Here is a 23,775-nt window from a genome sequence, read left to right on the forward strand (position 1 = left end):
ACTGGTTAATAATATACAGGTTTCAAGGGCACAATTCTATGATACATCATCGGTACATTGCATTGTGTTTGCTGGCTCTTAACTAGAGATCCTGGGAGCAGAAATTAGATGCAACCTGAGATTCACAATAATTCACAACTGATGATGTTGACAGGCAGTCCCTGGACAAAGAACGCCTTGATCTTATTTTAATTGTAGGTACCTACTAATAATGACTGTAGCCCTTGCCATGTGTATCTCAAGCCTGAGAGGCGGCACCCATCGCTTTTATTTTACAGATGCGTCTTGGGGCCGGGAAGAGACAGAGCCAGGATCCTTACACAGGCGGCTCAGCTCTCACCTCACCCTCCCGGTAGACCACCGGGCCTCTAAACTCAGCGGGAAACTTTAAAACTCCGTGCGATATGGGTATGAGTACACAACAGACGTAGGGGGAATAAAGTCCCAGTGGAAAAACAATGAGGAAGGTGAGACAGGAAATTATATTCACTGACACCCAATGTGGCCCAAAGTCAAATCCCATTAAGAGAATGATGTTTTAAAAAAATTGTTACATAGGGTTTTTTTTTAATCCGTTGACATTGATGTACAATGAGAATGCTACTACGTGGTTTCTTTTAAGAAAAAATGTTAGTATGAATGATAACTTTCAAGAACAATTTATATTATTTCATGCTGTGATTATTCACCAAATTAACATTGCAAATACAAGCCGTCATAAACTTCCATCGCAGACATATTTGTCTCAGTTCAATAGAGTGTAGTGCATTTTGTTTATAAGTCACTATTAGTATTTAAATGTATATTAATTAGCCACTTAAAAACATTAAATCATTTAATGGTTAATACATTCAATATGCAAAATGTCTCACAATAATATCTGGCTTATGAGAAAAAATCTGTACATAAACGTGCCCCAGAAGCTCTGGCATTCATTCCACTCGTTCCGTCTCTGTGCCCACCATGCAGAGTTCTGCACCCCACGCACCCCACATGCCGTGAAAGTGTTCAACAAAACCTAGATGTGCTTCATGAGGACCAAAGACTTGATATTTATTTTTAAATATCAAAATAACAGAGAGAACTAGTTCCATATACAGTACACTTGCTAGTCTTCACAGAGAACAAATTTTTCTATAAAGACATTGGTACTTAAGAAACATGACACAGCTGAAGTATCTGTAAAACTCACGAGATGACGTCATACACAGTTGGCGAAGTATCAAATTTTGATATTTTAGATTTTCCTTTGTAACTGCTTTGACACGTGTCCTTAAATGATTAAAAGCAAAATGTATGATTTAAGAATGAAACTAAGTTTAAAAGCATCTTCTCTTTAATGCACATCACAGATCCCCTCAATCGGAACACTGACTGCAGGGAGCCGCTCAATGTCCACCTCCGTAGTCATTTTTTGGCAGCCCTGCCCATCGACTGTAACAGTTCTATCTACAGGCATAAGAAAGTTCTGTAATTATACCACAGTACGCAGACCAACATTAATGCAAGCAGGAACACCAAGCAAAGAGGCTAAATAACCACGAGAAGTGTGCATGCACTTCATTCCATGTTTTAGAATTTCCAATGGGAATGCAAGCACTGAAAATACTTCTTTACCTAAGAATTTGGGGGGAAAAAAAGTATGTCCATATCTGTATAACCTCTATTCTGTGACTATAATTCTTAATTTGTTTGTATCATGGCTACAGAGGCTATATTTAAATTCTTTGGAGATTTCCCACTAGTCATAGGCTTGAGACCAATCAATACACAAGCAAGTTAACACATGAAGGGTAAACACACACACAAACAAAGGTTTTATCTACCAAAACTTTCTCTCATCTTCCACACAACCTAATCCTATTTTTCCTTTTTAATGCTACTTCAAAGAGGAAGTGCGGAAAGCATGCCAATATTCCAGGGGAAAAAAAGGATCTTTAGGTAGAAATAACTTTGAAGGAAATAAGGTGATCCCCCCAAAAAACCACTACAGGCTGTACCGAGATGAATGTGCAAAAGAAAGTGGAGGACCTCTAGCAAGAGTGGTCTATATCCCTAAATACTGTTACAGAAATCATTCTCACATTACCCATCATTCACTTGAATAGCAAGCAACATTTACCATCATCCTCTTTAAAGTTTTAGAAACGCGACTTGTTTCTTATACCTTCTCCCTCATTTTCGATTTGGCACTGAGTCTTCGAGAATCCTAACATGATTTTAAAGGTCCTAGCTTTTCCTGAGTTGATAAACTCCAGTTGCATGTTGGTTGAGATGCTGCTGCCCTTCCGGGGAAACACATGCCAACTGTCATCTCCTGTTCAGTTTTGGGCAAACTGACATCAGAAGCAGTTCAGGGCAGAGCCGAGATTACTTTTAAACAGCCAGGGGAGGAGGAGACAGAGAGGCAGGCACACAACTCATTTCATTTTATTTGTTAGGTTCCTCCAAGAAGCGGGTGGAGACAGGCCCCGAAGTGGCTGCACAGTGACTATAAAGGCCAAAACAGACATCAAACACAAAAAAAACAAATATTCACACAAGTACTTAGTGCCTATTTTCCTACATAAGCATAAAGCAACCTAAGAAAAAGTGCTTTCTGACCAGCAGGTGGCACAAACATTAGACCCATGACGACAACAAAATGAAGCTCATTTGTTAACTGGTGCAGTCCGGCCAGCAGAGTGGACTGCAAGGAAGGAACTCCCCTCCCGCACAGTGAAAAGGCACAGAGCTTTCAATCTGGAAAAGACGCCTGGTGACCGAGCGATGCTCCGAACCTGACTTTTCACAGAGGGGATGGCAGAATGACGGAAGGAAACTCAAACTTACAGACGTACTAGTTCAGCTGTGTCTTTAATGTGTCTGCAATTACAGAATGAAAAACAATGCATGACATTTAATTACTTATTAGCCCTTAACTAACAGTGTATAGTCACTCCACTATGACATTTTGACACTTTAAAAGTTGACAGGAAATTAGTAGTGTACCTAGTTCATGAACTGACATCACTCAACAGGAAGTCACTGAATAGAGCACCAGTTTGAACCCCTATGTTTGCTACCCCTCCTCTCCTAGCCGCGTAAACTGAACTATTGAAAAGCATGCAAAGATCGCCACCTTCAGAGCTGGTTAAACCTTGCTGGCATGAAGAACGAACCCTAGCTTTTAATGGTAGTTTAGGCTGCAAAATATAGGCGGGGTTCTTACAAAAATAACTTCGACTTGTTGTAAAAAAAATTCTAAGGCAAATGATTTTTAATAGTGTAGTGTAAAAAATGAGCTTATTATTTTGCATTTAATAGTGTCCGCTTAATAAAAGATAACATTGAATTAATTAAACTAAGGAAAACTGAGTATTCTTACTTGTAATTTGTCAGTTTGACTATTCCCAGAGTGTTTTCAACACAAACATTTAATTCTTAGTATTCAGACTAACAATTTTTTTTTTTTTAATTCGTAAGCCTAGGACTTCAACTGTGCTTCTTTGGACAAATATTTATTCAAACAACAAAGAATTTAAATTCTTTTAAGCTATTTTAATACCTACTATAATCTTTGGTGTATTTAAGTAAAAACCGATTAGGTTAACAAATTTCTACACTTAATAAATTATTCACCTTACATATTAAGTGCTAACTGCTATCAGCTAAAAAATTAATTTAAAACAATAAATTATGCTCATAAAATATTCTGAATGAGGCTACACTTAGTTGCAAGATTCAAAATTTAAGTACAGATACAGAATTAATGAATTTGAGAGGTAATGGAACATTTGTCCAAAAAACTCCCAAACTCTACAAAAAAGGTTAACTGAAAAGAGCAGGCCTCATTTCCTATTTTTGTGCCAACTTCAAAAACTTATATACATTCAGTTTGCCCAAATCCATGAGGTTTTTACAATTTTAAAGTTTCTTAAAACCTAATTTGGAAATTCGAGGCAGCAGAGGTCTGTTTGCTCTCCCACCGAGACTCGCTCTTCGTGAGGACCACACTCACCCCCAGCTGCCGACCGGACAGGAGAAGACGCAGGGCCTGGCCCCGGACACACTCAGGACCGCCTCGTCTCCCTCCCTGGAAACTAGCAACTGCCACGTACTAACATGAGTGTTACTGAGTCCTTCAGCTCGGATTCTTTCTCTCTAAAGTGGGGACAGGGTGCGTCCACGGGGCTCCAGAGCCTGTGACGAGGGTCAGGTGAGATACGGTGAACGCGCCCGAGGGACCACTTTTCCGGGTGACATCGCCCGGCATCCACAGTAACGACATACACTGGCATTTCACTTCCTAGAAGAGATGCATTCTAGAAAAGTCATCTGCTGTAAACCGATCCCTACGGTCAAATCATACACTTAAAGCATTAGGAGATTGTTATTAAAAGAACCCTAAAGCGAGTACCTTCAAAAAACAAAGTACCCTTTTCCACGTGAAAACACAACACCTCTTCTTCTCCCACCCAACATAAAGTACACCATGTACACGTACATGTGTCCCATCTGCCTTTCTGCAAGTCCAGAATCTTCCACCCGGGCTTGTATGTCAGGCAGGCTACACTGTCAGGTAACAGCAAGCTTCTCAGCTAAAAGTCTTGTTGTTCTTGATGATAAAAGTCATAAAGAGATGCAGTTTAAAAGTCAATTTGAAAGACTAGCAGACCAACAGTACCTTGTAATCAAGTTCAATCATATAAGGACCCCAAATATAACATTCCCACACAAAAGAAAGGACATTTCAAAAATATTAATACACCAATTACATCTACTGGTCCTAGGGTAATTATAACCAAGTCTTAGTAAATGAGGCAAACCCAGGTTCGTTTCACGATGGACAAGAGCTACCTGGGCGAAGTGCCTCCATTCTCAACACGCTGTCCTCTATTCCCACCAGCGTGTGATGCTCCGTAAAGTACCTGCATTTCCTAAGTGCTTCGGCCAACACGGTTCCCTATCGAGTGGTTAAACTTTATTCATTAAAACTTCATTATTTTATTTGTGATTTTTTTCACAAGGCCTAGGTGAGACTTTACAGTTTACACACACACACAAAAGTGCTTAAGAGGAGTGTAAACAAAACAGAGAAAGAAAACTTTTAAAACTGCTAGTTTCCAGTAATTTACATACAAATGACACGCTAAGAAAAATCAACCCTGCCCAAGCTGATCCTCCGGGCAGCTCTCCCGGGAAACACTGTCCTAGTCGAAGTTCAAATTGACGTGAAGATATGGAAAGTGCACGTCTTTAAAGGCCTTTTACAATGACCTAGCATCTGACTATTCCCTCACTTAATTTTAATCAGTTAGCTTTTGCTGTAACTGCCATTTCCTTTCACCAAGTGCTCAGCTTTGGTCTCGTACAACAAACCAAATCAAGGATAATGAGAGAGCAGGCTTGTGTGAAAACCAAAATAAGTCTGGATTACATGTGAATCTGCACACACGCAGTGGTTCCCTTTCGTTAAGGTAAACCCAGGGAGTTAGACACAACGGTTACAGCCGGTCTGCCCCTCTTCTAACGGTTGGGGTGGAATATCTTGGTTCTGCTTCCTAGTTTCAGGTAGCCAAGGTCAGTGAGAACAGGAGGCTCTATGAAATCTCATTAATTAGTTACCACTTCCCCTCCCTCACCGCGTCAAGGTGTAATCCATGGCAAAACCAAAAGGTGAACTTGGCTTGAACGATAACCGTCGTATTTTGTTTTTAACACATTACCAATTTGTGCAATTTAATGCCTAGACTTAGATCTGCATTTCTTATTCATAATTAGTATGAATGATTTACTTACAGTAATCATAATCAGTATAAACAATTTCTTATTCATAACCAGTAATTTGGATAACTATTTCAATTCTACATTTCACTGAACAAGCTGCTCTTACATCAGTTAGCTTTCTGGCTTCCCATTTATCAAAAGACCAAAGGATAATGATAACCTAAAATTATAGCCAGATAAAGAAACAACACAGATATATCCAAGACTTTCTTATAAAGTCAAATTCAAAATATCAAATTATTTAAAATCTGGAGGACGTAATTATGTTATGTTAGGATAAGGAAACAGCTTCAGTTATCAGTAAACTCTCATGAATTTTCTTGACGCCTCCATGGTCCTAACCCGTTTTTGAAAGATGGGGAGGGAGGAGAGGAGTAAGACTACAGAAAAGTAAAATTTCCATTGATGATTTAAAAAGAAATAATGTCAGCAGCTAATAATTTTTAAAAGTTTGAGATACTATTTAAAATTGGCACTAAATAATCTTTTAAAATCACAAAAAAGTTCACTTTGAATATACCTCGACACGTGTCCCCACATCCCCACTACGTTCAGTACACAAAGGCGCATCTTCTTCTCCTTCTGAGTAGTTGGGGAGCCAGAGAATGAAAGTGCGGTCTGCGTGCCCGAGCCGCCCCCGCCGCCTGCAGCGGCCCCGCCGCCAGCGGCCTCAGGGGCGGTGCTCCTCGCTGGGGAGGCTCGGGTCGGCGGGGGCACTGTCCAGGCCCAGCAGCGTCCCCAGGTAGGACTGCTCCCTGGGGTCCAGCATCTGCTCGGGGCGCACGGGGTGAACCAGGGTGGCGGGCTGGGGCGTCAGTGTGTACTTTTCCAGGAAAGCTAGGTCGGCTGCCCGCGGAAAGTCCGCAGGCTGTGGCTGTGGTGACATGAGGTCGTGTGTGGGCGCGGGCAGGGTGGCGGCGTGTCGCCCCAGGTCCGCGGGAGGCTCGGGCATCTGCACGGGCACCAGCGTCACTGGCACGCACACCTCGGCAGGCACGTGCGGCAGCATCGCCTTGGCCTCCGCTGGGTACCCTTTGGGCCCATCCGGGTAGGGCTTCGCCTCCCCTGGAAAGAGCTTGCTGTCCACCGGGCACTCGGCCGGCGGGGACCCGAGCTTGTCCTCGGCGCCCAGGGGCTCGTCGGCAGCCTTGATGCCGTGCACGTGGTCCGTGTGGTACTTCAGCTTGTCCTTCCGCTTGAAGGTGGCCGTGCAGTGCTGGCAGGTGAAGGGCCGGGCATCCGAGTGAATGACCAAGTGCTTCGTCAAGGTTTTCTTAATTCTGAAAGACTGACTGCAAATCTGACACTTGTACGGCTTTTCGCCTGCATGAATGACAATGGCATTAAGTGCAACATGCACACACATGGGGAGACAGTGACTTTAAACAGCAAACTTTCCCCATGAATTCTGCTGAGAACTAACAGAAGCAGGCACAGTGTGTGCCATCGCAAAACTGCAGGCTGGTGAGCGAGTGCCTGTGCAGTCTGGGTCCTGGCTGTGCCGCCGGAGCAGCCAGGCCTCGGGGGAGGTGGGGGGGGGGCGGGCAGCGGTGAGCACCGCTCCCTCCCCACCCACCAGGGGCCAGGCCCCAGGCTCCCAGAGCTGCAGAAGGGGCCCCTCCAGAAAGCACTGGGTACACCTCTCCTGTCGCCATGTAGGTTTGCTTTTATTCCACTAGAGCCTGGAGACGGCCCCCAGTTAGGACGTCCTCATTTGGAGAGAGGGGGAGCTGTTTTTACAGCAGCACTGTGGGGGCGATAAATTCTTTACTGTGACTCTTGGCCGTTGAATTGGCCCAAATCGACTTATTTCCTGTTCTGGTATTGATGAAAGCGATCCTTTTTCTCCCCCAGAACAGCAGTTTGGCAAAATTCAAATTAAATACAAAACAAAGCTATAAATGCATAAATGAATTTTTCAAAAGTGTTAAAAAGTGTTCATTCACATGAGATATCCGACATGGACAGCCCAGAGAGGGAGAATCGACACAGTCTGCATTTCACATTTTGGCAGCATTACCGGGGGAAGGAACAAGGTTTAGAAAATGGCAATTTTTGGAAAGCAGCTGGAGCGGATCATCCTACTCTAACTGCCTCTCAGTGACAAGTGACTCTGTCCAAGGAACACTGTGCAACTGAGTAACTTGGCAACCGAGACGATGGGGCCACAATTGAACTTCTCTTAAAAGAGAAGAAGACAAATGTCGCCAGAGAGGCACATGCAGAGGACCCAGAAACAAGCAGAAGAGAAAAACGAGAGCTAAGAGATGAGTAAACTCCCGAGGGAAAAGTTGTCTCAAACTGTACAGAATGAGGTGCATGGGACTGAAGTTACGTGATGGAGAATGGAAGCCAGGACGCTGCTCATTCGTGCCGCTGACTTTCATATGCTGGGTCACAATCTCAATGGGGGAAAACAAAACAGTTCAACTAACAACAAACTCCTGGATAATTACACCAAAATACACATAAACTGCCCGTTCGGTTTTACCTGAATGTGTCCGAAAATGCATTTCCAGACTGGACTTGCCTTTGAAAATCTTCTTACACACATCACACTGATGAAAGGTTGCTTTATATCTAAGAAAACAAAGAGGTTTGCTTTTCAGCGTGAGTTTAAGGACTAACGGACCGCAGTCAAAGTGCCACGGCGTCCCAAAGGACGGCGCGGCTGCGACTGGGTTGTGAGCCCAGCGGCCGGTCACGCTCCTCATGCAACACATGCCGTCTCACTTGAAGGAGCAGAAGGCAACCTACAGGTGCGCACTGGAGAACCTGGCAGACACTTCTCGGAAGCTGAATGGAGTGAGCCTGTCGCTTCAAGGGGAAAACCTGACGATCTACGTTAGTGATGGGACCTGAGCGCTCCCGCCCCCGTGGGAGTTCTTTCTGTAAGCTATGCACCTGCCCCATCCTAGCCCCTCTTCCCGAGACGCTGGAGGAGGGTTCGCAGGTGTGGTCCGCGATCTGCCCTGTGAAAGCCGCTGACGTCTGGAAAACCCACAGAGCTCAGAGACCCGGCACTTCCCCGGTGAACAGGCGTGGCGGTGCCGCAATGTCATGGACAGGCAGAGCACCTTCCAAAGTGCCAGACGGACCGAGAGACCCAACCGAACGGGTGTGAAGGCCCCGTGACTCTTCCCACCTTGCTGCTTCTTCCCTTAGGAAACTGCCACTCATTCGGTTTCAGAGCAGCAGCCAAGAGTAGCGTCTGCGATGAGCTGAGAAAAGGGCTATTACAACGCTCCTCTTCCTACCAGCCACGTAGCTGAATGAGGCTACACTGTCTGCATCTACGTCAACCAAAACAGCCAAATATGACAATTCAGCCATTAAACCACTGAAGAGATTTACAAAAATGTGGAACAATACCACTCTTTCAATGGTTTTTGTCTTGTAAAGTACTTACTTTTCACATAATTGCTATTTATGTGAGCATGTGATGAGTATCTTATATAAAAAAAAACAAATAGGAACTTCCATTTTTCTCATTTTAACTTCTGTGGTTTACACAACCCATTTAACTGTAACAACATAAAACTGATGCTGAGTGACACTGAGGAAAACAGCCCCGGGCTCTGCAGAGGCGTGGCGCCTCGCCTGTCCCCGCCCTCCGGCAGCGAGCTCCAGCCCGTCTCCCCTCTACGCCCTGTCCCAGCCCTCGGTGGCACGGCTGCCACCTAATGAGCGTGACAGGACAGTGCCGACGCTGAGTGCATCACTGAACAGAATCGGCGGAGGGAGCAGGAAGCCTCACGCGAAAATGTGAACCATGGCTGCACATCCGCGCCCACGGCCCCGATCGGCCCACGGCCCCTGCACTGCCGTGGGACCGCGATCCGCGGCTGGGGAGCTGAGTGCCCCTGATTACCGAGCTCTGGCTCCGAACACCCAGTCAGGGCATGAGCTCATTCAACGTTTCGCACTCGGCCACCCAGTTAAACCTGGACACCTGGCTTGTACAGAGAAGCTGGTGTCCGGACAGTGCTCCGGAGAACGCCGAGGTTTCACAGCAGTCGTTCATTCACCTCCCGGCCTCTGAACGACTGACAACAAGCAGGAAGATGTCTCAGTTCCCCTGGTCTGCTGAGAAGCTACGGAGCGAGAGGAGAGAGCTCACTGCCCAGCCTACCCCCACCCAGACACAACGAACCGTGAGATGGGTAGCCCTCCCGGCCCAGACGCGGCCCTCGGGCCGGGAGGGGAGCCTCCGCACTTACTTCTGCCACACCTTCTCTCCCAGGTGCACGCTCTTGTAGTGCACGGTGAGGTGGTCCCTGCGGCCAAAGCACTTCCCACATTCTTCGCACTGGTGCGCCTTTTCACCTTCAAGACCCAAAGTTCGGGTTATGACAGGCACTGCAGTTCCCTTCCCCCACACCAGTGACCCATGGGAGGACATTACGGAGACGGACACCAGGAGCGGCCGGCCGCCCTCGGAACGGGGCTCCGGACCTCCCCTCCGCACTCACACACCGTCCCCCGGGGCCGCACTCATTTTCAGGGGCGCGGCCCTCTCACCAGTGCAGCAGCCCCTGGCGGCAGGTTGCGCCCCTTGCCTTCCGGTGTCACAGAGCAGGAAGGAGGGCAGGACTCCAGGACCCAGGGCCTGGGGGCACACGCATGGCTGGGCATCACACGGCTTCAAGGGCCACACACGGAAGCAAGCTGAGGCTGCCTCACTGTGTATAAAACGGACCTGAACACTTTCAGATCTTTGCACTTTGTTTTTAAAAGACTGTTCATCTGTGGGGATTGCTTACATGTGCCATGAGCCAAAACACAGACACAAAGGGAAATTCTACATGAGTCCAATTTCTTATACTCAGCAGCAAGGACCCGTCCTTCAAAAGTCACTTTCTCAACTTGATCCCAGCGCGCAATTTAACCATATGGTCTCTAGAATTGGAAACTCAGAATTCTCCACCTAGAAATGACAACGTGTAATTCCAGGGGAAATGTCATTAAGACCCTTAACGTCCCAACTCAGCCAGCCTCGCCGAGGCCGCCTCCGGACGTGAGGACTGCCTGCTGCACCGGCAGCACTCGTGTTGGCAGTGACAACAGTCACGCTGTCCCCCGGGCTCCCAGCTCTTCAACATCCTGAACACAGTCGGAGAGGAAGATGGGGAGACCCCAGGACAGCAAGACTGTGCGCACAGTAAAAGGGCCTGAGGCTGATCGGGAGGATTAAGGTCCTGTTTCCCAAGGACTGGGTTTCAAAAATTCACTGTGACACTAACTTTCACACGCAACTACAACCGTTTCTCCTGAAACGTCTAAGTCTGGCCGACTTCTTCCAACCTTGGTCAAAGCTGTTGCAAACATCCCTGTACAGGCAAAATGCCAATTTTGGGCATTTCATTAGACCAATTTTAAATATGGTTTGTAGTCATAAAAGGCGACCAGATGGTTAAAATGAGAGTGAAGAAAACAAGCCATAAAATTATGCCCCTTCCAGACACTTCTAAAACACCGTGGTCACAACGGCAGTGCCCGGGGCTGGCCGACCCACCAGTCACCAGGACTCCGGCCCGCGCACACACGGCGCAGCGTGCCCTCCTGGGGGCTCCGTGCCACATGCCACTACCTGAGTGGATTTTCTTGTGCTTCGTGAGGTGGTCGTGACGAATGAAGGTTTTCCCACACTCGTCACATTCGTATCTCTTGTCGTCATGATGGACCCGGAGGTGGAGCCTGTCGGGAAGAAGGAGGGAGGACTGAGGGCCATGGCAGGAGGGAAGGGGGCCTGGCCACTCCCACGGTGCGAGCCAGGGGGGTCTCGCCCCACCCAGCCTCGCCTGCACTGCCCGACTCCAGGCCTCCTGCTCGACTTCCCTCTTTAAAGAAGCACTTCAGCCTCTGCCCAGCCCACCCGACCTCAGCCACACTCCTTCCAGGCTTTTTCCATCCCCTTCCACTTCACTGAACCTGCCAGATGGCTAGAGTCTCTCTGCCTGGCGGGTGAAGTCAGGAACAGCAAGGGCGGTATGAATCCAGAAGGAACCAGAATCAGCCGCAAGGAACAAACACAGACGGGGCCAAGGACCCCGCCAGGAACAGGCAGGGCCCTTCTGGGCAACGGACGGCTCACTTCTGAGCCGGCGGCTGGGAGTTCGGTGAACCTAGAACCCGCCCGCTATCTGACAATCACACTCCACTGCTTTCCTCCACATTCAACCGAACGAGATGTGGCTCATTCCAGAGTTACCCAAGGACACACAGTAAAAGGTGCAAGTGACCCTCACAACCCTCCGTCCATGTCTGCCTGAACCGGGGGAACGATCGGCCGCCTCCTTCGATCTGCCCCGACACGCTGGATCTACTGTAACTAAAACCCCTCAGCCCACCGAACTGCACGAGAAGGGGGTCCTCTGTTTCGGCTTAAAAGTGGACAATAAAGGAACGAGTAAACAGCAAAGGCTCGAGATTAAAATTCTTCAGCACCATTAATAAAAAGTCAATGGTACATATATCTCACACATAATCACCTACTATTTATTCAGAAAAAACTTTTAAGGAACTCCAAATATGGTCAGGGATTCAGTTATAAAAAAATGACATAAGTTTAAACCAATAAAGACTCGCAAACTGAGAATCCTGCAATTTTCAAATTTTCCCCATTTTCCTACCAAACTATTCTGTGACAGTAGAGAATAAGGAAACACACTGAGTTTAGAAGACCAGAATTATAATAAATCTGATTCAAAGAAAAGTAATGAAATAAACTGCTAAATGACAATAACGCAGACAGTAAAGCACCCGGCCCCTTGGCGACGAGGAAATATTCAACAATATTTTATACTACAGGATGAAGAAAATATTCAAATGTGTAGGGAGAAGTCTGAGAAGTGTTTTGCACAACTTTGCTTGTTGTAAATGCTAAGAAATGTTTTAATTCAACAAACAACCAAACCACAGATGAAAACCATAGAATAAAAATGAAGGCATAATTTTATCTCCCTTAATATAAAGCAAAAACTGCCCTGACTTACCTGTACGAACTTCCGTGACGAAAACTTTGCCCACAAATGCTGCAGAGATGAGGCTTTTCTCCGCTGTGGATCCTCAGATGCTCCTTCAGAGTGGTTCTGTGTGAAAAACGAGTATTGAAACAAAGACCGTTCATGGTATTCCCAGCCCAGAGTTCCCGCAGGCTTACTGGAGAACAGACGCTCTCCTCTGAGACCAGCCCTGTGAAGAGGGAAGCACACAGACACAGTCATCTCCACTCCTCGTCCCCTCGCCCTGGTCCCAGATGGGCCACAGGGTGGCCATACTGGTCCAGACGCATCCCTGGCCCGCCCAGCAGTTCCGTGTGACACTCAGAGACTCCCGCCCAGGTGGAGGGCTGACCAGGTCACTGGGGACAGAAGGCACGAGGCAGTGCGCCTGGCCCTGGCAGGCTTCGGGCCGCCCCTGCCTCTCCGTTCTCATTTCTGTCCAGGGTGTACTGAGTGTGAAGGCGGCTGCCCGCCATGGGGCGGGCCCACCAGCGCCTCACCGGTGAGTCTGCAGGTGCACCCGCTTCGTGGGAAACACCTTGAAAACCACTCCTAGACCCTACCTATTCAATAATTAAAAGTAAAAACACAGAAGGTTGTGATGGCTTTGGACTTGTTTGCTTTCTGTTTTTGGCGGGAGTTTATAAAGCATAAAATAACCTTAATAATTTATTAACCTGCAAGTACACATTTTCATATAAAGGTAGTATGTTGATTTTCCTATTCCACCATCATACCCATCTGTTATTTTAAGAAAGTGGCATTTCTAATTTTTGATTTATGCAACTTTAATATACTGAAGAGAGTAAGTTATGCATACTGTTTAAAAAATACCAGACACAGGCCGTTACAGCTCGGGGTACCTCCATATGCACCCCAACCCCATGCTCCCTCCCTCCCTCCGTCAGAAGTAATCCCGTGTTACTCCCCTCTCTTTGGTTCTGCTCCCTACATGGTATGAAGCACTAACAACATAGCATATGTTTCTGAAAAGCTGAGTTGCAGGCAAACACCTAACCGTATTGCCATTTTTTGATGACGGGCCCACAGGATAACATGAACAGGTCCCTGCATCGAAGTCTGGCTATGGCTCCCCTGCAGGTCTGCAAGAGCCCTCTCCCACAGGTCAGTGAGCAAAGCTGCGAACAAGCCCTGGAAACGAAGCGCACTCCAGTCGGAGCCCCACGAGCCGGGCTGCACAGACCGGCAGTCGGGCAGAAAAACCAGGGACTCGAGCAGCCACGCCATGCACGCGGCTGCTCCGCTTGCTGCGAGCCACCTGATTCTCACAAATAGATGAAAAAGAGTCTACAGAATAAAGCAAACATGCCTGGTTGACTGGAGCAGCAAGGCAGGAAAAGGAGGGAGCTTATTAGCTCGCAGGTGCTATGCAGAAGCAGGGGACGGGTAAGAATCTGGGTCAGGGAGGGCAATGCGGGAGTGCTGTTCAGCGGAGCTAAAGTTGGTCAAGTGGGACAAGTGCCAGGGATCTGTAGTACGGCACTGTCCCCAGTTACCGGCCGGGACCGCGCAGTTCAACACGGCTGAGAGGGTTCAACGTCCTCACCAGTAAAAATAACGTAAAAAAATGGGTTCCGCATCAGACTCTGTTCCCTGATGAAGAGGAAACAGCAGGGACCTTGGCAATGACAGTCCCCAGCATGGCATGGGTCACTGGTACTAGTGAGGACTGAAGACCTACTGCACAGCAAAGCGAGGCGTCTGACCCCGCAGAGTCTCACCGCCCACCCTGCAGAGACGTGCACCCCCCCTCCTGTGCAACAGTCCCTGTTTCCAGGAGCCGCTGAGTACAGTTTGGTTTCTCCTTCTGGGGAAGCACAGCCTTTGGTTGCTTCCAAAGAGAGGGTACAATCAGGCTAACCTTCTGACATCATGAAAAATGTCTTTATCACCCTCAGACTTGACTGTTAGTTTGACTAAAAACAGAACTGTAGTTTGGAACCGTTTTTCTTTCCGAGTTTTGAAAGTCCAACAGCAGGGAAGAGCCGGAGTCGTCTGAGTCTCATTTCAGCGCGTGCTGCTTTCCAGAGACAAAGACAGAAGCGCCTCCTTGCCCTGCACCCTGCAAGGCCAGCCCCATGCGGAGGCGGGTCTCCCTGCAGGTATCCTCCCAGGCACCTGATGAATCACTTCTGTCTGGCAACTCGGGTCCTTCAGTGCTGGGAATCATCCTGAATGATTGCAATTTCTTTTAACCCATTTTCTCTGTTCTTTCTGTCTCAACCTCTCGCCCGGTCAGCTGAGGTTCTACACTTTATCTCACATCTCTGTCTGTCTCTTTGTTCTGCGTCTTGGGGGATTGCCTCCACCTTGCCCTTCAGCCCTTCCACTCAAGTCTTTGCTCTACCGCGCTCTGCATTTCTGGGAGCTCCGATTTCTGACATCAGTGACCTTTACACAACATCCTGTTCTCGTTCAATGGCTTCTACATCTTCAACTGGGGATATTAATAATAACTGCCTACTTCTTGTCCTGCAAGCTCCCTCTTCCCTGCAGAATCTGTTTCCCTCGGGCTGTACTTGTCTTTCTGTTTGCACTGAAGTCTGTCCTCCACGTTAAATGTTTCCCTTCTGGGTCGTGCCGTTCTCCGCTGTGCACTCACGATGAAGTGCGCTGGAACAAGAACCGGAAAGAGAGGCCCCCCGCCCCCTGCCTGGGTGGGCTCGGACGCCGCTGCTTCACTGTGGTGATCGGGGGACTCCTCGGTAGGGAATACATTTGCCTGTTGGTTGCTCAGGTTTCCAGGAAAGTGTTTTCTAATCTTCTGCCTGGAAGATAAAACCTATAATCCACCAGGTTGGCTGGGATCAAGCCTGGGGCTCGCTCTTTTCAGCCTCAGCGTGACCCCCATGGCTGCCGCTCTGGGGAAGGGCGGTGCGTGGCAGTGGGGGCCTGTGCCCGGGCCTGTGCAGGTGGGGGTGGGCTGCGGGAGAGAAGTGACAATCTGGCTTCCTGAGCTACCTTTGCTGCAGGACCCCTTCCCCTGCCTCCCCTCCACCCTGGCTCAGGGCACCTGCCAATGCTGGTCACACCACCCCAGATGTAAACTGGCCTCTCCTTGTCTGCATGGCAACCGTGGATTCATTTTTCTCAGGTCTCTAAGGGCTTTCAAACTTCAAACCTGTTCTGTTCTTGTTCCCTTTCTCTTCTCTCTGTCTCTGTAGCTCAGTCTTTAAGATAAATAAATAAATAACTTTAATGTATTTCTAGCATGATTTCATGGGGAGACAAAGTGGTATCTACGTTATATTCATCTAAACCCACAAATCCCAACTCCGTACATCTTCTGTGACATTTTACATCATTTCCCCTTTCACCTTCGCATTAAAGCCCAGTTCGAGTGCCTGGGTCTCACACCGTGGTGACCGGGGCACAGCCTCGGCCGCCTCCACCGGCCGCACCAGGGCTGCCCCGGGTCTGTGGCGAGGCTCACCTCTCCCGCACCGACTTCCCACAGACGAAGCAAGTCCACTTCCTCTTCCCTCCGTGGGTACACTCGATGTGGCGTTTCAGGTTCCCAGTGTCGTTGAACTGGCGCCCGCATATGTCGCACGGGAAAGGACCTGAAGAGGAAAGAGCAGTGTATGCGTGAAGGTGAGGGAGTCGGTTCCAAGTCCAGCCTCACTGGTACCTGATACTAGAGGCTGTGGGTCACCCGGGGACCCGCCACTTATGACTGTCACTGAGGGTGGGGGTGGGCCTACAGGACTGAGCCCTCAACCAGTGTCAGAAGTGAGTTAAGCTGCAGCCAGCTGCTGGCAGAGACGCGTTCCCTGTGGCGGGGAGAAGGCCCATACATTTGGTGACCAGAGCTCCAGAAGGAAGTGTTTTGTGTGACCACCGAAGGGGGCGCACAAGGAATGCACAGTGACTACGAACTGGGGGGGCCTTCCACACTGTCCGCGGGCACACTGCCAGGACGGGGAAGGCCTCTGGTTGGCGGGGCAGTCACTCATCACCGGGATCACCAGTCACGACTGCACCTGGCCACACAGCCATCCAGACCACAAGTCCTCACGTGACCATAACCACTGGGGGCAGAATCCAACAGGATACTGAATTCCAAGGAGACTAAGTTTACTGCCCCCCCCCTCACGCAAAACAAGCATTTTCCCAACACAAAAAACCATATCCCAAGCACTCACGAAGCCACCCAACTATCCATGGGGAAGAAACACAGTCTACAACACAGGACACACGGGCCACCAAAACGATAGATCAGTAAAGAGACATATGTCCTCGTCTCCGGGAACTGCAACAAATGCAGAACCCCACCCCCAACTACAAGACGTCTCCTCCCAGCTGGCCGGACAGCAGCCGGCTCCGCAGCAGGCCATGTGGTCGACAGGGGCCGCGACTGCCTCCAGACAAAGCAATGCGCTTACCCAGATGGAACTTCTCTTGGTGCTTGAGCCGTGCAAACCGTGACTTAAAGTGCTCTTCACAATAGGTGCACTTGAAAGGCTTGTCTTGAGAATGCAGAATCATGTGTTCCTCCAAGTGAGGTCTTCGAGTGAAAGACTTCTTGCAAATCTGAAAGGACACGCACACAACATGGGAACCAGAATTAAAAATTAGAATACAAAGCTCATGACAAGGAATAAACCCCCAAATTCAGAGCAGCTAAAAAGCTCGGATTTTACAGAGGCTTCCTGGGTCCCAGCTGCCACAGCAGCAGGAAGCTCAAGCAGCCCATCAAGTGGCTGAAGCAGAGGAGACACAGGGCCCCAGCCACCTGTCCTCACTGAGCCCCCAGCTGCGGCCATGTGAGCGAAGACACTTTGGGAGCCTGCCCAGCTCGCCCACAGCTGCGGACGGCTGAGCGGCCTGGGCTGAAGCGTGTGGAACAGAAGAGTCACCCAGCAGAGCCCTGCCCCAAGTTTGTACTAATGACCCAGGAAATGGTGACATACGATAAATGATTTTTAAGGCCCCTGGGACCTGAGGTGGTTTGTTATGTGGCAACAGACAACTGGAAATGGAGGAGAAATTGCAACAATGGACTGGCCTGTACACCCTGATGTCACACTGTGCACGCAACCTCAGATACACGTTGGGGCAACTGCATTAAACCGAAGCTGGGGTCCCGGTTCATCAGGGCCGTCACCTAAAAACTTGCCCACACAGACCCTACGTTATCAAAATGTTAAGGCATCATCGTGTAAAAGAAAGGCCCAGAAGGGAGTTAAGCCACGTTTCTGTGACCTGAAAATGAATGGCTTTCCCCAGAGGCACCATTACATGTGGTCTGGTTTTCTATTACAGATTAAAAGCTATTACATCGCATTTCCAACTTTCACTCTTAGTCTTCTTAATGGAAATAAATTCTTGTGCATTTTCAGGATGGAACCTGGAAAAGAAAAATAAAAAGAGGATTTTAAAAAGGTTGTATTATTCAAGTCAATATTCTGTACAATCTGAGGACGGCGGCTACACAAACCAGAGAGGTTCCCTCCTTCCACACAGAGACACGCGCGAGCACTTTAATTCAGGGTATGCACACCGGTGTCGATTCAACAAGCGGATGGACACGCCTCAGTTTACGCAGAAAGTGTCAGAGAAAAGTCTAGACACGTTTTCAATACATTCAGGGACCTAACTATTCACAGATCATCTTCAAGGAAATTCACTTGATTTTTTTTTTCAGTCCAGGTTTCAGTACATCTAATTTCTTAGAGTTAAATATGCAAACCATACTGAATACTCTTTCACAAATTTTTATTTCATCAACCAAAGGCAGAGCCGAGCCTGAGGAATGAGTTTCCTCGAGTTCCAAGGCCACACTGCCTTAAAAACTGTCTTGCCGAAACCCAAGAGGGAACCCCAGACAACCTTGGATTTCTGCAGCACGGACCGGGGAGCCCGTTTTGGCACCGGGAACTCCATCTCCGTGGTATTAACCAAAGATGAGAGTACACCCACAGCTGCTGCTCTTAGTAATCTGCAGCCTGCCGAACGGGAGCGGAGAGGGCGCCGCACACGAGCCCAGCTCGGGGTCCTCAGCTCACTGTGCACCCTGAAACTCGAAGGCACAAAAAAGTCTATTACGGAAGCAAGATAATACTCGCCTCTTAACATGCTTGGCTAACGTCTTCTTGCTTGCATGAAGTTTATTACAATAAGGGCACTTGTGCTCCTTCTTATGAAAGTCTGTTTCATTAGTGTGCTTCTTTCTGTGAACAGTTAGGTTAGACTTTGTCGAATAGCGCTGGCGACAAATATCACACTCAAAGGGCTTCTCACCTGTGTGAACACGTGTGTGGCTCTCATATTTCCCTATAAAAAGAGAGAGAACAAAATGAAATTCAGCACATTTACCAGAGTGATCGAAATTTAACAGTGGGAAGGAAAACGACCTCATGATTAATAGCCTATTTAACACAGGCACACACCCACACCTAAAATGACTTCCCTAAACTTACAACTTTGGTAAACCTCGCAGACTTTCCTGGAAACCTTGGGTCCCCACTTCCCCGCTGTGTTCAGGGATGAGACTTAACCCTGCACTTTACTGGGGACAGGGGCTCTTGCGTGTCTCCAGGTAAAACCCGGAATGAGCCTCCACAGACGTCACAAGTAGCAAGTAGGTTTTATAAAACAGGAGTTAAGCGACATTACGATTTAGATCTGTGTTTGCAAACTAGAGGTCATCAGGGTGCACAGAGTCAGCTCCTTGGTGTGACTAGCACTGAGGCTGGGGGGTGGGGACAGAACACAGCAGAACACATCAAAGTGCATTCACACTGGCTGGCGCGCCAGAGACGCTCAAATGTACCAGACCAATGAACAGTGGGAGCAGCTGGCGTTCCTGGAGCACCTTCTACATCTCACAAATTTCATGTGGTTCCTGAGGACCGCCCCCTTCAGTCCTCACACGACCCCCAGGAGAAGGTACTAGTCACGTCATCCACTCTACGAGAGAAACGAAGGACGGACAGGCCGAGACCTGGATGCAGAAACACAGGCAGTGGGACGGCCCCCAGCGCATGCTTTTCCAACCACTGTGACGCAGTCCCTATCTCTAAGAACCGAGGGAATGTCCACAGCCCCAGGAGGCGAAGCAAAGGCGGGGGGAGTGCTGAATAAAAGAGAAGTACCGTAAAACACAGAGAGGTGGGCTGCAGATGAGCCTATAAAGTGACCTAATTATTCCCACGATTACCTGGGCTGCCCTTGGTTTAAAAAGCTGCAGAAGGCCCCTAGCTGGGTAACTCAGTTGGTTAGAGGTCTCCCCAGCACAGCCAGGCTTCAGGTCTGACCCCCAGCCAGGGCACATGCAAGAAGCAGCCAATGAAGGCATAAACAAGCAGAACAACAAACCAGTGTTCCTCTCTCTCTCTCCCTTCCCCCTTCCTCACACTCTAAAAAAAAATCAATATATTAAAAGAAAAACCTGCAAAAGGCTTTCCTCCTAGCTTATCAGGAACTTCATCTTCACCAGTATTTTCCCAAATGATGTGCAAAGAACTTTAGTTTCTTAGGAAATTAAAGAAGTACCCCAAAAATGCCCTGCAATAAAATTATTTCCGGAAATGCCAGGTTAAGTAAAATCAACAGGTGTCTTTGCTGAGAGCCTGACCGAGTGAATAGTGACTGTGAAGCGCCACACAGGGCTTCCCAGTCCCACCTGCATACACACGCCTCTCCTAAAGCACCTTTGAGACCCGTGTGCTGGGCCACCGTGCCACTTTCGAACTCATCTCCAGCGAAACAGGGTCAGAGGAAGGGAGAAAACAGGAAGCACGTGCTCCAAACACACAGCCTGAGAGACAGAATCTACTGGAAAGACGGAATGCTTGTGCATCTCAACCCCAGAAAGTTGTTCTCTTCGCCATGCCCTGCACAGCACTCGTTCAGGGCTCCGCGAGAGCATCAACCCGGCCCACACTGAACAGGTTTCCATGCTCTTCCAAATGAGCTACTCGAGAAAAGTTCTATTATTCACATTCATACAGAGCCACACAGTGAAACAGTAATAAATGACTCAACTAGGGTGCCAAAAGTAGTCTGGCTTGGCGTGAAAACTATTCGGATGCATAATGAAAAGCAAAATGAGGTCGCTGCTGACGCCGCCGAGTATGCTGTCACACACGTGAGAAGCAGTGACTGCCAAGACCTTCCAGAGCTACTCTCCACCCACCCCAGCACCATAAGTAACCCACCGCTGCAGGACCCCTGGGCATGTATCGGAAACCAAGTCAGTAACTGCACGAGGTCCAACTGCACTCACACGTTGCTTTCATCATCAAATGTGGTAGAGTTTGCAATTTCATAACTTTGATTTATATAGAAATAAGCGAATCGTTGCCATTTAAAAGTTCACGTTAGAACAGTTCATAAAGACCTCCAAAAATTATTTTACTGGCAAATATTAGATTTCTTGAACTTGAATATTCACTGACATGTTTTTAACTTAAACTGATAGACCATATTTCCTATGTAAACTTCTCTAATAAGGGAAAAGTTAATTTATTCATGAATAAAATACCAAAGGACCTACTAATTAGGCACTTTCTAAAAGGCTGTACCTACAAAATTAAACTACATCCAGTAGTTTTATTCTCCACTATACATTCATGTAATCTGAAGCATCCTAGCTCTAAACAGTACTAGACACTGGAAATGTGACTGTAAGTTCAAGGGGAAATGGTATACCAATTATTAAGTTTCATATAACCTAATTCAATTCTCTATAATGACTCAAAAATACCACTTATCTATGAAATTAAATTAGCATCTCAATCGAACCTCTGTATTCATCATAATTGATACTCTGGAGTTTCCCATACCAAATACAGGAAGACAAAATAAAGACGGATATCAACACTTCAATTAACTCCTGAATCACAACGCCTTTACGCTAGCAGGAACAATTATATATTGAAAATCAACAACCTGCCCTCGACAAGAATTCCTTGTAAAATTTACTTTCCAAGCTCAGCTTTTCATCAGCACCTTTAAAACAGCCCTAAAAAGAAAGCTACTAGAGACGGGACAAGCGCTCTTTTCTCACCTATCCGGTCAAAGGTTTTATCGCACTTCGGACACTGCAGGATTTTTTTGCTGCTGCGCTGCAGGACCACGGGCCTTAGGCCCTCGCGAGCGCTGGCCCCAGCGTCTCTGACCTCCGGTTCCTCGTCCGCGTCGTTCTGCTCCTTCTCGCTTTGCTCCTCCGAGTCCGAGTCCTCCTCCGACATTTCCTCCTCTAGCTCATCCTCCTCGGCGTTATAGTCACTGCCAGCATCCTCAGAATCATTTCTGTCAGACTTCTCCTGGTCGAAATTTTCTGGATTCAAAGTATCGGACCCATCGGCACTTTCTTGCTCCTCCTCGTCACTGCTGTCATCGAACTTCACGGGGCACTTGCGGTTCCTCTTCGATCTCCTGGCAGAAAAACTCCTCTCCAGCATCTTTAACCCATGTTGTTTCCCTAACAAAAGGGACCTGTGGGTTTTAGCCAAATGATTCTCTAAGGACTTCTTATAACAAAAATGTCTGCTGCAGAATTTACACTGATGATCAGTCGATAGTCTTTCGGTCAGGTCGCTTAGGGTTTCTCCAGGCGATGACTTTTCCGCTAGCTCAGACTGGAACGGGGCAACACTCTCGTTGTTGAGCAACTTCACGGCATCGATAATGTCCAGGAATTTTGCTGCCTCTAAAACAAGAGGTATCTCATACTTGTACACAAAGAATTCGGATGTGTAAAGAAATTCAAGCAAGTGCTGAAAAACCGAATGTGTCACGTGGTCCAGAGTGACCACATCCGTGCTTGGGTTTTTGCTCAAACACGCATGAAAATAGCTGCTCCCAACGGCGACAACCACCTTATGAGCGCTGAATTCCTTACCTTCGACTATGATAAGTAAGTCACAGAAAGACGGCTGCTTCTGCCTATCATCATTTAAATACTTGAGCAAATTCTTATTATACTGCAAAGAGCTCAAAAGCTTCCTCTGATCTGGGGACGGGGGAAGGTCCTGATAACGGTGCAGAGCTTCGGCAGCAGCCGGTCTCTGGGTGCAATGGGTGTAGGTTAGCGGGTCGCACGCCCCTGCCACATGTCCCTCCGAAGACTCCTTGTGATAGCCCAGATGGATCTTCTCGTCAAGACTGGAAGCAACCTTTCTCCTTTTCTTCATTGCAGTACAGCAGTTTCAGAACAGGAAACTTCATAAGTGCCTTAAGGGGTGTATCAAGGAAAAAACAACAACAAAACACTAGATTGTCTTGGTTAACAGCTTCTGGAGGGGCGTGCCCCAGGGTTTCATGGCTGCAAAAGAGTAAGAACGCGTTAGACAGCTAGCTCCACGGCAAAGCCACCTCCCTAAATCCTGCACGCCACCCGCCAATCTCTTCTAAATCACACGGACATGATAAGGAAGTCACGGCTTCCACTCGTTCGTGGCTGAGATTTCAGGGCGGAGAACGCGGAGGGCCGCGCTGGGGAGGAAAAAAAGAACTACCAACAAAAGAATCCTCCGGGAAGCGCGAGCGCACCTCTAGGGCAGGACGCACAGAAAGCGGGCAAAGGAGGGCTGGACCGGGAGGGGCGCCAGCCGACCACCCGGTGCAGGTGGACAAGGGGCGCGGGGCTGGCGACAATAGGCCTTCGCGGCCGCGACCTGCAAGGCTCTCCGCTAACATGCTTTCCCAGGGCGGGCAAGGTGCACGACTTCGTGGACAGGGAGCGTCCTTCGGGCAACGCCACCCGGCGAAGACGACCCCAGGGAGGGCGCCGCGCCGGACGGTGGAGTCAACCAGAGAGACGACCCCCGCCAGCACGAGCGCCTTTGCAGGCCCAGCCCCGGCGGAGACGGCACTCGCCCACAGCCCGCCCGCTCCTCTTGCCACCGCGGGGTCCCTGTGCGAACGACCCACGGATCCATTACCGGGAACCCAGGGCTCCCCCGCTGGCTCCCGGCCGCTGTGCTCCACTCTGGGCGCGCTCGCTCCAGCGCCGACCCACTTCCGGGTTCAG

At 48.5% G+C, this 23,775-nt stretch overlaps 1 protein-coding gene across 2 annotated transcripts; it reads right to left on the reverse strand.

Moving 5' to 3' along the window:
- Window positions 1-2,837: 2,837 nt before the first annotated feature.
- ZBTB41 (zinc finger and BTB domain containing 41) lies at window positions 2,838-23,775 on the reverse strand. 2 transcript variants are annotated; one of them, XM_037150901.2, is made up of 11 exons: window positions 23,687-23,775; window positions 21,808-23,067; window positions 18,863-19,070; window positions 18,075-18,144; window positions 17,180-17,327; window positions 16,228-16,357; window positions 12,765-12,860; window positions 11,360-11,466; window positions 9,990-10,095; window positions 8,261-8,349; window positions 2,838-7,092 (listed from the first exon to the last, which is right to left on the reverse strand). In XM_037150901.2, the coding sequence occupies exons 2-11, from the start codon at window positions 22,934-22,936 to the stop codon at window positions 6,440-6,442; spliced, it is 2,736 nt and encodes a 911-aa protein (XP_037006796.2). In that variant the 5' UTR covers window positions 22,937-23,067; window positions 23,687-23,775; the 3' UTR covers window positions 2,838-6,439. The 2 variants fall into 2 exon arrangements, with proteins under 2 accessions (XP_037006796.2, XP_053515572.1); XM_053659597.1 differs by having other exon boundaries at window positions 21,808-22,976; window positions 23,687-23,763.

This window comes from Artibeus jamaicensis, unplaced genomic scaffold (assembly GCF_021234435.1).
Source record: "Artibeus jamaicensis isolate MK-2021 breed Jamaican fruit bat unplaced genomic scaffold, CSHL_Jam_final scaffold_754, whole genome shotgun sequence".
In the NCBI taxonomy this organism is placed as follows: Eukaryota; Metazoa; Chordata; class Mammalia; order Chiroptera; family Phyllostomidae; genus Artibeus; species Artibeus jamaicensis.

Coding starts and splice junctions, on each gene's coding strand:
- ZBTB41 (XM_037150901.2), bottom strand. CDS start 22,936: ATGAAGAAAAGGAGAAAGGTTGCTTCCAGTCTTGACGAGAAGATCCAT. Junction 18,145..18,862: donor TTAGCCAAGCATGTTAAGAG/GCGAGTATTATC, acceptor TTTCTTTTCCAG/GTTCCATCCTGAAAATGCAC. Junction 8,350..9,989: donor GGAGAGAAGGTGTGGCAGAA/GTAAGTGCGGAG, acceptor TTGTTTTCTTAG/ATATAAAGCAACCTTTCATC.